This window comes from Orbicella faveolata, unplaced genomic scaffold (assembly GCF_042242905.1).
Source record: "Orbicella faveolata isolate gen_17 unplaced genomic scaffold, um_ofav_v1 contig_47, whole genome shotgun sequence".
Classification (NCBI taxonomy): domain Eukaryota; kingdom Metazoa; phylum Cnidaria; class Anthozoa; order Scleractinia; family Merulinidae; genus Orbicella; species Orbicella faveolata.
In genome coordinates this window covers 10,090,170-10,103,978 of record NW_028301577.1, presented here as the reverse complement: position 1 = coordinate 10,103,978, position 13,809 = coordinate 10,090,170, and the positions used below count along the sequence as shown (strand labels likewise).

The 13,809-nt window shown below is 37.0% G+C and overlaps 1 protein-coding gene and 1 pseudogene across 1 annotated transcript; one reads left to right on the top strand and one right to left on the bottom strand.

The window, feature by feature from the left end:
- The first annotated feature begins 2,923 nt into the window (after positions 1 to 2,923).
- LOC149097070 (adenosine receptor A3-like) lies at positions 2,924 to 13,041 on the top strand (annotated as a pseudogene).
- On the bottom strand, positions 10,776 to 13,591 carry LOC110048374 (histamine H2 receptor-like). Its single transcript, XM_020754162.2, has one exon. The coding sequence runs from the start codon at positions 12,547 to 12,549 to the stop codon at positions 11,518 to 11,520; it is 1,032 nt and encodes a 343-aa protein (XP_020609821.2). The 5' UTR covers positions 12,550 to 13,591; the 3' UTR covers positions 10,776 to 11,517.
- Between the last annotated feature and the right edge of the window lie 218 nt (positions 13,592 to 13,809).

Genomic DNA, 13,809 nt, shown 5'->3' with positions numbered 1-13,809 from the left:
TACCGCAAACTGTAGATAAATTAAAACCCTTTTAAACAAATGTTGGAATAAGCATGTTTGTAAACTTAGCTGTTCGCTGAATGAATAAAAAACTAAACAACCTGCCCTGAAAAGGCGAAGGTCCAATAACGAATTTTTACACAGTTCGGTAATTCATCATTAAAACTATCAAGAGATTACTGTTTTACTGAGTTTTAAAAACAATTTTCTCACAGTTAGGTCTTGATAAAATCAACTAGAAGTTGTTTCAAACAGGAAATTGGATATTTTGCTATAGCAACAAACGTTCGCAGCAAAAATGCGATTGGCTTTTGTGTTGGAAGAACGTATTCCAATAAGACACCGTGGCAAATAAGTTTGAGTGTTATTTCAATAAATGAAGCTTATGTTATGGCTGAATTTCTGATCTTCATCGCCGTTACGTTTTCAAACTGTCATTTTCTGATTGGAATTTAATTTCGATGACAACCAGCTGGTAAACAAACTCCGGTGACACGCGCTTCGTATAAAGACCATGAATAATAACGATGTCGATCAAGATCATGAGATAAGATGAATATATCTTGTATCTAACGTGTTTACTGGATATATATAAATTATCGCCAATTATTATATAGACACGAGGGTTTTACTGAAAAATAACCGCTGGTAAAATTCATACTGGCGTATTTTCCATAACCTCACTATTGAAAATATTCAGTAATTTCTTACCTTTTCGCTGTTGTTTGTCCAAACAGCTCTAAAATAAAATTCATTTATTAATATATAGATGTTGATGAAATAATGTGATTTTTCTTGTTCCTGAAATTTGATTTCTAATCGGGCGCAGTCAGTGCAGATACTATTTTTCTCTTTCCCATGTAAGGACATAGATGTCGTCATAGTTACGGACATGCATATGTTTTTCTTTCACCATCATAAGATTGAATTGATTTTTTTAGCACAGAAAATAGCGTTTTCCTGAGAAAAAAACTTACTGAATTTTTCGTTTTGTGGAATTGTTAACTGTTGTCATATCAATTGACACGTTTCAATCACAGTCCCGTCTTTAATTAAGGTGACAGCTTTTTTCGGTGCTTTTAAAATAAATAAATAAATAAATAAATAAATAAATAAATAAACTGGGATTTCTAAGATTTTGATGTTTCATCAATATCCGTGTACTAAACAGAATATTACATGACCGCGCGGGGATACGAATTTTATCTTTTCGTAGCTTCGTAGCTATGGCATCTCTCACTCGTTCGCTGAGCTAACTCGTGATAAAATTCGTATCCCCCGCGCGGTCATGTAACATCCTCTATATCTCTGCGCCGCCGTTTAATATCCTTTATATATCATATCGCGACGCTAGCTCCCAAACACAAACATTAATTTATTTTGGGGAAACGTTTGTTTGTCAAATTTCATGGCTTATGGTTTTACGGTTTATCAAATTTTATGGTTAACAACCGCTTTGGACAAACAAATTTCTGAAATTTAAGTTATCACCTTACAACCATTTAGTACATTGATATGTTTGCAGAAAAGATTGTTTTCATGAAGCATCGAACGGAAGGTAACAAACGCGCCGTTTCCAAGGCAACAGTGCAACCTTGTAATAATTACAAAATACATAACCGAACAGTTTAAGCCAAAATTAATTTCAAGATTATAAAACAGACTAGACCTGAAGGTTTGTCTCACCGTATTTCAAATCTCAGCCATGTTCTCCCTTCTGCATCTTATTCAATAAACGAGGTTTAATTAAAGACATTAAGCCTTCAAGTGGTTATTGATTTCGTTCCCAGACCTCCCGCTTTTTCGGTCAGCAGTGACCGAACCCACGATAAAATGTAGAAGAAATGAAGCAATGCTTCTCATATCATTGCAGTCAGCTCATAAATTAGATCCGTACAATGATTTATGTGCACGTGTCGACAGTAAACCAATTTAAATTTGTAAATTCCAGGAAGACTGCATGTTTCATTGTGTTTGGTGACTATAGATATTTCATGAAATTTGACGGAAATTGCAGCTTTGCCGTCGTTTCTGATAAAGCCAACATAGTTTGTCGGTTGCTTTTCTTTTTAAATAAATAACTACGTATTTGACACCGCAATATAAACTGCATTTGCTCTCTTTAATCACGTTCTCTAAGAAAATTAGAGCAATGGAGCAAACAAATTTCTTCGAAAAAATTTAACAAGTAAAACAAATTATTAAACGCGATAAAAGAAAACAAGGACCGCAAAAAAAAAAACAACAACAACAAAAAAAACAACAAAAAAAAAAACAACAAAAAAAAAAACAACAAAAAAAAAACAACAAAAAAACCAAAAAACAACGAAAACAACAGGTATACTTTAAGTCTCCAGAAATGTCCATAGCAGACCGGCAGTCGCTCAATGTTAGTGCGATCAGAGAGAAGCCTTTAAGTTGAAATGCCTTAGGCATTAAAATGGTAGGAAAAAAAAACAAAAAAACAATCACGTTTTTAAACCAAGAGAACAACAACAGTCATTGTACAAAGTGGATTTGCGTTAGCTGCGAGATAGCGCCTCGAGACAGCTGTTTTGAACGCATATCTGCGTAAATTAAAAGAAGTGTCAGTATACATAATCACGATCTGCTCAAATACAAAAAAAGAATTGATTATGTCTCTGGTAAAGTGTAAAAACTTAACAACAGCCAGTATGTTAATCTCCCGTGATATTATCCGAACCTGATTGAGTTTCACCTTCTCTAATGCACTCATAATTTACATCCATGTCTTCAGTGGATCTGCTGGCGATTCATTTGTTTTCCAGTGGAAGCTTCACGCCGAAAAAGTTTTAAAAATTCTTGGCCGCTCAAGAATCGCCTCAATTGATATTACAGTGAATCTCACTTTATTTTGAGATTGGTATCCAGTCGTTTCACTCAGGTAACAATAAACCATTTCATGTTTTCCGAAAGGTATCTTCTCAAGGTCAATTTCCCTCTCGCCGTGGTCTTCATCATATTTGGTTTATACACCGTCGTTGGAAACACGTTAGTTTTCACCGTGTATTTTCTTGGTCCGTTCAAAACTCTGCGTCGTACATTGTCCTTCTGTTACGTGGTGAATCTCACGTTCGCTGATATTCTTGTTGGAATTGTCGTGGAACCTCTAAATGCGTCAGTTTACTGGACCAAAAGCGAACCTGCGCTGTTTGCGTTCTACCTATTTGCGGTGTTGTCGTGTGCTCCATTTTGAACATATCCGCTATGATGTTGGATCGTTACATTGCTGTCAGACAGGCGTTTCGCTACCGTGTATTGGTGACGGTGGAGCGCATCCGTGCATCCGTCGTCTTCTTGTGGCTGTACGCGTTCCATTTTTCGCTGTTAGCGTTCCTGGGCTGGCGCGACGCGTCGTTTCAGATCTACTTGTACGGTTTTGGAGTTTTTCTACCATCTGTCATCATGCTTGCGTCGTATCATGGCTTGATTCAAGTATTAAAGAAAAAGAGCGCGAAGTTAAAGCGATTCTCGTCCCGTATTTCTAAAGCATCTACACAAGCGAAAAAGATGGTACAAAGAGAGCGTCGAATTTCTACTACAGTCTTCATGATGCTAACGGTGTTTTTCGTTGCCTGGTTTCCATTCGTCGTAGTAGATTTTGTTCTTGTATTTTGCGCGCACTGCCGATCTCAAGGTCTCCTTTTAGCAAGAGACATCACGTTATCGCTTGCGTTTTTCTTCTCCGGTATTAACCCCGTGCTTTATACCTGGAGAGTTCGCCGATTCAAGCAAGGACTTTTGAAGTTACTGAAGCTTAGAGTGAGCGAAAATTTCAGAATATCGCCAAAACTTTCCAGGGTTAGACCGTCTGTTACAAAACTCTCACAAGCTGCGATGGTAGAATTAGAACCTTTACCGATTCACAACTTAGAAAACGATACTTGTTCGGTTATATTTGGGACTGGGTCAACGAAGCAGAAACATTCGTAAAGACGAAGAGTATTGCTATTGCTGACATGAAAACCGCACTACTTGCCAAGAATCTTGTTTTTATAAGACAGTTTCTTTGAATACACCACAAAATTCATTGATACACTACAGTTGAACCCATTTATTTCGAACTTTTAAGAGAAACTATAGTTCGAGATGTTGGGACTCGTGATAGCCGATAGTTAAAGAATGAAAAAGTATATTCAAGGGAAAACGAGCTGGATTCGAGAGATGTGGAGAAGAGTTTGGGATAATCGACTTCTAAGACCCCATCTACACTACGCCGGAGGAATTTTGAAAACGCAATAATCACCGATCATTTTGGATTTGTGTTTTGAGGAAATCTCGGTCAGGAAATCACATGATTATTGTGACGTCGGCGTTTTAGAAAAGCTCCGTTTTCAAAATGTTTTTGCCTTTCACACGAAAACGAAAAGTGGTAGCTCTCAGATTCCTCTGTTTTCGTGACGGATTAGTGTGGACAGTAGGCTTAACTGTAGAGATAAAGATCCGTTTTCAAATTTCTGCGGCGTAGCGTGGACGATGCCTAGATGGCCAGGTTCTACTGTACTAATTCCAAGAGCATTAATAGTGTGCATGGCCATTGAAAAGGCCTATTTCCTAGCTGTATATCAAAGAAATAACGATCCTTTCTCCTGTTGTCGAGTACAAGTGAGAGAAAGCTGGGCTGGAAGAACAGAAGAAAAAAATCTTTAGAATCTACCTAGTGGAAAAATAAATTGACAATCTGCTAGACTAATGGGTCGTCTTTAAAAAGTTCTCAAACTCATTAATAATTCATCAAGTTAAACAAAGGAAGTCATGACCGTGACGGTGTTCGGATATCTGATCTTAATTAGCATAGATTTCTACGTTTGTAATTGTCCATTTCCTCCTTAGTTTTAGTTTCGATTGAGAAGATATATCAAACACTTAAGACAGTGTTTGACCACATTTCCAAACACCTCGAAGCTCGTCAAAAATACTCCGCTACGCGTCGTATTTTCAACTCTCTTCTCGGTGTTTGGAAATGTGGTCAAACACGGTGTTTCGTGTTTGACATACTACTTGAACAATCATAGAAAATTGAATTGTTCAGAACTTACCTTCAGTTATCAAAATTTAGTAAATACAATTTGAATTAAATAAATAGTGTTTTTCACGTGTTCTGATTGGCTGAGTTGGAGGTGTTTAGCAAAGTGCTATTGAGCTCCACTACGGTGATTAACGATCAATGCGCAACGCGGGTAGACTAATTTTTGTTCAATGACTTTAAAATTATACCACGTTTTCTGTCAATCGTACTTCCCTGTGATTCCATGTTGTTTGAATAAATCGAGCCTTGAATTAAATAAAAACAATATTTATTAGTCGGACCTCTTGTGGAAGTTAAATAATGTTTTTAGCTATCGGCAGGTTTTTAAGCTTAGATAAGTCTCGTTTTCGCGCTTACCTGCATATTTTGCCACCACATTATTGCATCTCATATCGACCAAACGCGAGTGAAATAATTGCTTTATTAAAAACGCCCCCAAAATATAGAAAACTAAAATAAAGTAAAAAAAATAGTGAAACGCTACAAAACAATAATCGTTGGATGTTGTCCAACGACCACGTATGCTTTCCATATTTGCAGAGCATGGTATAATGGCTCATATACCATGATGGGTAGTAGGTCGGTCCAATTGTGCTCGTAAGATGCTGAAAAGGTTCTTACTGGAATGCTAAAAAGTTGCTAAAATATTGCCAAAAATCCATTCTGACAAAAAAAAAAACCAAACAAACAAACAAAAAAAACAAAAAAAAAATCCAAAAGTTGGCAGCTAAATTTCTTGAAATTTTTATATATATGTTAATTAAAAGTTTTATTGTTCGTTCTTCACAATAATTGCTAACATTGGTCAAGAAAAATAGTTTGGAACTTAGCTTAAAAGAATTACTCGCAAATATGTGCGAAATTTAAGGATACTCAGGGAACGATATCAGGGAATTTCAAAGGTTGATAAACATTTAAGAAATTCGCATAAATTGAAGTTTTCTGTGAAATCGTTGGCTTTTTCGTGCTTGATATGTGCTCTAAACCTATATTTTGCTCAGAAGTTGCTCTGAAAAGCAAAACTTGCTCGAGGTGGCTAGAAACGCAAAAGTTGCTGCAAACGCAACAGTTGCCCAAACGTTGCCGAGTAGAATCGGAACAGGCCTAATGGTTAGTCCAATGAAAACTCTTGAATTGTATTATCCAATGATCTAGTTTTTAATAATAATGCATACCCTGATCAAAAGGGTTTGATAATTGTACTATTTAACAAGCACCTAACCAGTTAAGCTTCATATATATACTTATTTCGAGTGTCCTGTTACATATTTTCTGTGAAAAACATCACATATACATATAAACATATTTATAAACATTTTATTGATTTGTGGTATAAATAAACTACTGTTGTTTTTGCTGTTTTGCTCAATAAATAGTCAGAAATTTTAATATGTTATATTTGCGATCAGGAGCTTTACTTGACTTACATTTAAAACGTATATCCAGACGAGTAAATTAAGAGTAATTACATATAAGGCTCAAAAGGCATTTAAATGAGCCAAATTTTCTCGGGAAATCTAAACGTTTCGGGCTTAGCCCTTCTTCAGTAGGTGGAAATTAAGAGCAGTTTGATGTTTTGTTTTTTTGCAAGAAAAACTGCCGCCGCCAGTGTGTTCTTCGAAACTGAATAAAGCTCTTGGTTTGTTTGAACAATTCTTTATTGCTCCGACATTTTATTAATCAACTCATATAGTATGCTTTTTAATATGCCGGAGAGCTTCTTTTTTATATATGGACGCCATTTAGTAAACATTTTTAATTTCATTTGTTTTCCTTTGTGTATCGTTGTTTTGAATTAAAAAGACGGATGGCGGTGTGAGGGCAATTTTAATTATTAATACCTTGGCTTTGGACCATTCAGAATTTCTAATAGATATTATGGGTCTTCTGTAATTTTTTTGTTCCAATAATTGTGTGTCTGAGACATGGGACAAATTTCACTTCTTTGCACCTAAAATGTACAGAGTTACAATCCATGCTTTTTCTTTTTTTTTTTAAGTATGTGATAATTTCAACAGTTGTTAAAAAATAAAAAAAACTATTCATTTTTTTAAACATTTTTATTATTATCACAATATCACTTACATCACTTTCATCACTTTCACTTTTACAAAACTTAAGGCTACAAAAATTACATTACAGGAATTAAGATTACAACTAACACTTAATACATAATATATCCAGGCTTGCTTTGACGCAAATCGTATATTAGATTATAACCATTTACAGTAAGGAGGGGAGAGGCTTCCATAGTGAGAGAAATTTTGCCTTTTGGCCTTTAGAATATAAAATCGATCTTTGCACAATTAACTTGTCTTGTTATACCTGGCACGAAATTGGGGTTTAAATTCGATCCTTTGTAGGAAGATGTGTCTCCTGCCAAGAAGGATGTAATAATTAAAGATATGCATTTCAGGATCTTCGGGATTATAGCCATACATTATAATCAAGTAATCAATTAGTAAACACTCACCACTGTGAATGTTTCAGGATTTAATAGCTTGTTTGGCTTTGATGGAAGAAAAAAATTAAGTGCTACAGAAAAAGAAGATGAAGAACGCGGTATATATAGTAACGAAAATTCCACCGTAAATTTGTGTAATGCGATAATTCTGAAGAAATTTTTTATGGTATTCTTTAATACAAAACACGAAACTTCGATCAATGCCTTCTTTTAGATTTTTAATTGTTGACGAGCTTTATTTAAAAAATTCATTAAAAACTTGTGAACGAAATACGCGCAAATATTCATTTGTTTGAAGGTTTGCTATCGATTTGTGATAAGATACGAGATTTGCAAAGAACAGAGAGGAATTGAGAACATCTAAGCGAAGCCTGATACACACACAGAAGAAAAAGTGGGAGAATTCAAAAGTACTACTGCTCGGGTCAGAGGCACAAACTCTTCAATCTTCAATTTTAAATTGCTTCTGTCGATTGCTTGGCTTTATTGGCTCCATAATGTTGGAAGAACAGTTACATATCTTGTACTCTTTCGCATTGCTCAGTTAAATAGCAACAAAGCTGAACAAGAAATAATGAAATTATTTAAGCTCTGACAAAATCCCGGCATTCAAGATAAAAAGAAACTCCAACTTCCTTTACTTCTACTCTGAGACTTAATTCAAACAAATCGCCCTTCAGCCTAGTTCCCAGGCCTTTTTTCATTACTCGGGTGCAGGCATGCACGTCAACAACTGGGAACAGATTGCATCTCATTTCAACATGATCTCGCGACCTTGTTCCCAGGTTCTTCTCCTTCACGTCCACTGGAGCAAGGGAGAGGACTCTGGCGACGAGGCTGCAAATTTTGCGCCAAATGGAGTGTGTGGGAAGGAAGGAAAATGCCTTTCAGGTCTTCCCACAGAGCCACCTGTTCCTACTCGGCAGAGGGGGCTGGGCACACGGAAAAGAGCCCGCTGTGCCTTTTGTTTGTTAGCTGTGGGTACAAACGCGCATGAGAAGAAGAAATGGTTACCTACTCTATTGACAAAAGAAGTATTGGTGATCGTTTTCGGCTTATTTGAACATATCGCCAAAATAGATCCATGCCTTCTTGATTCGCCCAGTTCCGTCTGAGAGAAAGTCCACAAGATAGAGGTTTACCGGCAGTCATTACGTAATACGTCATTATTTTGTTACGTAATCGGCAATTTTCATATGAAAACTCTGTGTAGCTTTAACGACGGCTTGGCTCAATCCCGTTTAACTTGCGCTACGATACTATGGGGAATGTAAAAGCGAAATGAATTTTAAGAGGCCTTTTAACTAGAGTGGTTTTGATCAAAACACAAGGATATAAAAACGCCGAGCCTTGAGGGGGTGGGGACTTTTGAATTATCAACATGTACTTGAATCCTTCGGTAAAAACATATTTATTAGAAAACGAGTATTTTTCTCCTTCCGCAATAAAGACGTATTTAAAGAGGTTTGTTTTGATTTTCTTTTTCTGATTACACCGCACAACTGACCAAACAGGTCCGCCTACATCTTTCTTCACTCGAGGAATCCATTCTGAGAACGATTTGCTCGCTTTGTTTTGCAGACCAAAAATATTGGACGTTTTGTAGTTGGAGAGGGTATATATAACCATCATTCCACGAGTATGAGTCCAACGCACCATAAAACCCATGTAGTAACTTGCTGCTACATGGTTGATTCTGTAACACCCTTAAGAAACGATATAATATAAACCCTCCAAACTGATCCTTGCGGCAAGGAGAAGAGATTAAGATAGAACCTGATGAGATAAAGAAACCATTTCTTGTCTCATTTCTGGGTAAATATCTTTTTCTTGAGGTTAAGATCAGTTTTCCGTTTTATTTTTTTGATTATCAAAAGATATTTACTGATCTAGGTCTGCAACTGATCCGGCTCTGCAGATTTGTTTCTCGCCGTGGTTTTTCCTTTTATTACATGTTTTTTGTCATTAATTACTCAGTCGGGAGTGATCAGCTTCTTATCTCTCCTTACAACGTCAGTGGATTTTCAAACAGAAACAGAAAATCAAAAAGGAAGTCATCTTGATGTACTACCAGATTCTCAGAATCAGCTTTGAAAGGAATGTATGGCAGTTAATAAGGAGAGTTGAAGTGTTCATTAACGGTCAGAAACTGATATTGTCGAAAAAGAACAGAGAAGCAAGCGAATTGTGCAAACAATTGAAGCTTTGCACTCTGTTGTTACACGCATGTTCGATACCGAACGTGTGATGTATCTTCTTGTGTGATCAAAGAGCTTTATGCAGCGTCATGTAATTTCTCTGTCCGAGTTTTTTCAAATCCAAATCCAAAATGACCGGTATTTGTTGCGTTTTTAAATTCCTCTGGCGTCGTGTGGACGGAAAACATTTGATGCGTTTTCAGAGTGAAAACGCCGTTTTCAAATTCCTACAGCGTGGTGTGGGCTGGTGATACTTTTCGAGAATGCTAGTGAAACGCTTAGTGTTAACTGACAACTCAGCCTTGGCGCCCACTGAGGGTCACTGAGGAAGCCATATTTGTTATGGATGACGTCATCCATCTGTTTACCCAGTAGTAATGTTGCTCGGACTCTGCACAAAGTCAAAGTACGAAAGTGGAGTTGAAATAACTCAGGACACCTTGTAAGAAATTTTACATGGCATATGGCGTAGTGATATTTAGCAGATGAACTTTCCAAACTCGCCGAAGAACAAGAAGAATTAATTATGTTGACTGAAAGAAACTTAGCTAGGGGAGTTCTTTCCTCTTCTGTCACCGTATTTTCCGCTGTTAAGCTGGTCACGTTTTCAAGTATTGTCTTGTCTTCTGTACATAATCTAAAGCGTGGGAAAACTGAATCTTATCAGCGGGAAATAAAAATCAGTGTTTGAATCGCCATAGAGCGATAATCATTTATTTCATGGTTAGCAACGACATGAGAGTTATCGACACCTTGAATATCAGCCGTTTGACAAGTCGCAACACTTCGATTCTGGCATCGTTTGCGAAAGCAAACGTAAAACTAATTAAAGTGTCAGACCTGAAATTGTGAAAAGTAGCTTACAAAACGCGAGTCTTTAAATTATGACCGGCACATTGTATTGGCTTTTTGTAATGGGATTTTATTACTTTTTTGTCATGCATGGAAATGCCCTCTTGAGTTCTGTATTGTATGTTTATGTTAAAAAAAAAAAAAAATTGTGAATTACTCTGTGAAACATCCCAGGTGTACTAAAATTAACCACCGCTTTAACAACAGCACGTCAATTTCTTTCTCGCAAGTTTAGTTTTATTACTAGAAATTTAGCGCAGGAAGTTCATTACAGAGGGAATTTCATCCTCAGGCTTGAAAATATATTCAGAGTGAAATAATTTGGCTGACAATCAGAGAGCTAGACATTTACTCCAAATTCTTAATTTCTCTTCTCAAACATGTTGATCTTCATTAGCATGATCAATTTTCTTCTCCTGAAAAGGGCTCGTATTAAATATAATTGGCTTCATATTCCATTTTTTTTTAGCTAGCCATTCTTTGGGACCTGTCTCGGTAAAATAAGAAATCGCGCCGAAAACATCGATGTTCAACTGAATTCTAAAAAGAAAAATATTCTCGTAAATATTATTGAGAAATAACTTACTTGTTTATCGGTGAATATTTGATTTTGATTTTCTTAGCCTTGCGTAGAGTCCATATCCTTCCAAAAATCAAAGAAAAATATCCGCTTTGGAACTGAACTTCTAATTGTTGACCGAGAGTTGACGATTATGTGTTACGGAATAAATATCCTTAATGTCTTTTACTGCATGAATCCCCAATAACTGAAGAGATTTTCACCTGAAACAAACCCAACCGTTCAGTTGTTTGTTCAGAGTTTTGTCATAAAGTTCAATTCTTGTAAAATCTGACACGAAAACAACAAACAAATACAATTTAGTGTTTTATTTTAATGCCGTTCAGAGACCTACATTGTCGAAAGAACTGGAAGCAGTTAATGTACATTGAATTCAGAATAAACTAATGGTTTCTTTTTGTATTTCACTGCGGCTTTCTTTGTCAGCAAGACCATACATACCGTTGTTTCCTACATAACTTTGTGAGTCGATAACAGCTGTGTTACTGTCTTTTGCTAAAGGAGCGACTTGGACAAGTCTTGACGGAGATTTTAAACCTCGTTGGAATAAAAGCATTAACCCATTCCTGAAATTCGGGACTCGCCAAGCATATAAACCAGGATTAATTCCCGACGAGAAAAACCCCACTGTCAACGTTATGTCTCGCGCCAAAAGAAGCTTTTCAGATCGACAATTCTGGCAAAATACGAGGACAAAATCGACGACTACAAACGGACCCCAAGCAACGAGGAAAACCATCAACATAATAAAAACTGTCATAGAAACTCTACGTTCGCGAGACACCATCTTTTTGACATGTGTTGCTTCTTTTCTATCGGTGGATATTTTCAAGTTGGAGATTTTGTCTTTTAACGTCCGCAGCAATCCGTAGTAGGATAAGAGCATCAGTGTAGCTGGGAGTAATACGCCCAAACCATAGAGGTACACTTGAAAACTGGCGCTTCGCCATCCCACGAGAGGCAGTACAGAGAAGTGAATAGAGAACAGCCAAATAATTAACAGCGCCACGCGAACGCGGATCGGCGAAACCAGGGAACGGTATTTAAACGGTCGTACCACGGCGAGAAAACGATCGATCATCAAAGCCGAGATGTTCACAATGGAGCAAACGCAAGATAGAACGGCAAAAATATAATAACTGAAGAGGACGTCTCGGTTCTTCGTCCAGTAACTAGCTGCGTTTATAGGCTCTACTGTGATTCCAACTAAAATATCCGCAATGGCCAAGTTGATGACAAAATACGAGTTAGATACTCGGCGCAATTTTTTTCCCGGATCCAAAATGTACACCACGCACACTAAGACATTGCCAACGACCGTGTAAATTCCAAAAATGACAAACACGATCGCCAAGGCGGCATTGGGCGTCAGGAGATATCCATCATAAAATATATAAAGTTTCATGTTGCCAGAGTTTGAATCCGATGTATGGTTGATGCTGGCTAACCTCCGCAGTTTTCCTGCGTCGCTACACAACCCCGGGTGAAAATACGTCTTATTTGATATTTTCCTGTATATAGGTCTATAAGCGTCTCACAGCATGGGGACTATATCGTACTTTTGTGCGCGGCACGATAGCATCTTAAAGGGAAGTCAAGTCTCTTAGCAAATGTGATCATCTTGGCGATGTGCAGGTCATTTATATAAGCTTCTCATTCTGTGAAAAACAATTAAGTCGTATTTTAGCGAGTCATTATTTGTGCGTATTTAGACAGGTGTTATCCACGAGCTGAGTTTCAAGTCACTTTCCGCCTCTCTACCGAGAGAGGTGAAAATATAAACATCCGAATCCATGAATCTAAATCCGAAATCGTCGAACTGATAGCAGTGACGCGTTCATCGTTTGGTTCGAAATGTTTGATCTACGCGATAACAGCGATTTTACATTACGATTAAACGATTTCAGTTTTTCTCCTGAAAAAAAAAAGGGCTACTTCTTTAGAATAAAACTCATCATGTTTACATCTGAATATATTAAAAATATCGCTAGCTCTTTCGTTTGTTATTTTGAATGACGCATCTACGGAAATGAGCTTGGAACACCGCACCGTTTCGAGGTAGTGCGCGGTCAAAATCTTTTATGAGGCTGCGACGGAGATGTTGAATTTGTATTTACTTTGCGTCTGGGGAGGAACAAGAGAGCCTCATATCGATTATTTAAATGACATTCTTTTGAAAGATGATTTCTGTGTTTGGATTATCACTGGGGAAACAAACAAACACACATAGCAACGAAAACTTAAACTACTTTCCCCGATCATGCGGCATAAATGCTTGTAATATGCTAATAACAACATGATCAGTTTTTTTAGAAGTCGCTCTCAATTTTACCAGCCCGATGAACTATAAGGCTTTTGTTAAATTGTGAAACTCTTAGAATTTTGGCGCGACTTTTACAAAGGTTAGTTGCTTTGTTCACAGGTCGAGTTTTGTGGAAACACTAGTAATTAAATAATGAGAGAAAATGGATTTAAAAGCGCGAAACGGTGTGAGGCGGATATTAGTGTTTTCATTGGGAGAAAAAAAGCAAAATGTAATTATAATAGACTAGTCACTGAAGAACACTGCACCTGTTTTCATAATAGAGTATATTTATTTTTCTGAGCAAATTGAGAAAACAGCGAGAAACAGGCGAATTCGTGCAGTTAGTAAGCATGGAAAAGG

Bases quoted from the DNA above. Each gene is read 5' to 3' on its own strand.
- LOC110048374 (XM_020754162.2), bottom strand. From the start codon at position 12,549: ATGAAACTTTATATATTTTATGATGGATATCTCCTGACGCCCAATGCC.